General features: G+C 57.5%; 1 protein-coding gene across 1 annotated transcript in view; it reads right to left on the bottom strand.

The window, feature by feature from the left end:
* Positions 1-158: 158 nt before the first annotated feature.
* Positions 159-636, bottom strand: part of RECQL4 (RecQ like helicase 4) — a gene marked incomplete at its 3' end in the record, with an annotated part of 11,851 nt that continues 11,373 nt past the window's right edge. The window contains exon 11 of the mRNA XM_042893043.1: positions 159-296. Within this exon, the coding sequence (XP_042748977.1) occupies positions 159-296 (138 nt within the window). The remainder of the gene's footprint in view (positions 297-636) is intronic.

The raw sequence follows: 636 nt of genomic DNA, 5'->3' as shown, positions 1-636 counted from the left end.
ATGATGCATTATGGGATGGCCAATTCCAACCCACGGCCATAGGAGGGCGCCCATTGGCCAACCCTTGTGTTCACCCCAACCCCAAGGTGACCCCCACAGCCGACCCACACCACCAACACCCCAACATTTCCCCCCCCCCCAGCTCCTCTCCCTCTCACCCTGCTGAGGGCGCAGCGGCGCCGGTGCAGCTCCCGGCATTTGCAGGGCGGGAAGACGGCCTGCACCAATTTCTTGATGGTGAAAAAGTCCACGGCGTCGGCGAAGATGTGGCGCCGCAGCTCGAGCCGGTCGGAGCCCTACGGACGGATGGGAGGGGAACCCAACGCCTTTTAGGGTTCCCCAAAGGCACCCCGGTGGCTTTTAGGGTTTCCTGTGTCTCTCCAAATGTGCCCTATTGGGTTTTAGGACTGCCCTAAAACTCCTCAACATCTTTTAGGTTCCCAGCGTCACCTCAAAGACCTTCTGGTACCTTTTAGGATTCCCAGTGTCACCCCAAATTGTCCCGATACCTTTTAGGACTCTCCGTGTCACCCCAAAGACCCCCCAGCACCTTTTGGGATTCCTTGTGTCACCCCAAAATCCTCCCAATGCCTTTTAGGACTCCCTGTGTCACCCCAAAGACTCCTCACCACATTT

Source organism: Lagopus leucura, unplaced genomic scaffold (assembly GCF_019238085.1).
Source record: "Lagopus leucura isolate 7727_CA_CO unplaced genomic scaffold, USGS_WTPT01 35202-0_obj-0_obj, whole genome shotgun sequence".
NCBI lineage: Eukaryota > Metazoa > Chordata > Aves > Galliformes > Phasianidae > Lagopus > Lagopus leucura.
The sequence above is the reverse complement of the archived record's forward strand: the minus strand, read 5'-3'. Positions and strand labels throughout refer to the sequence as shown.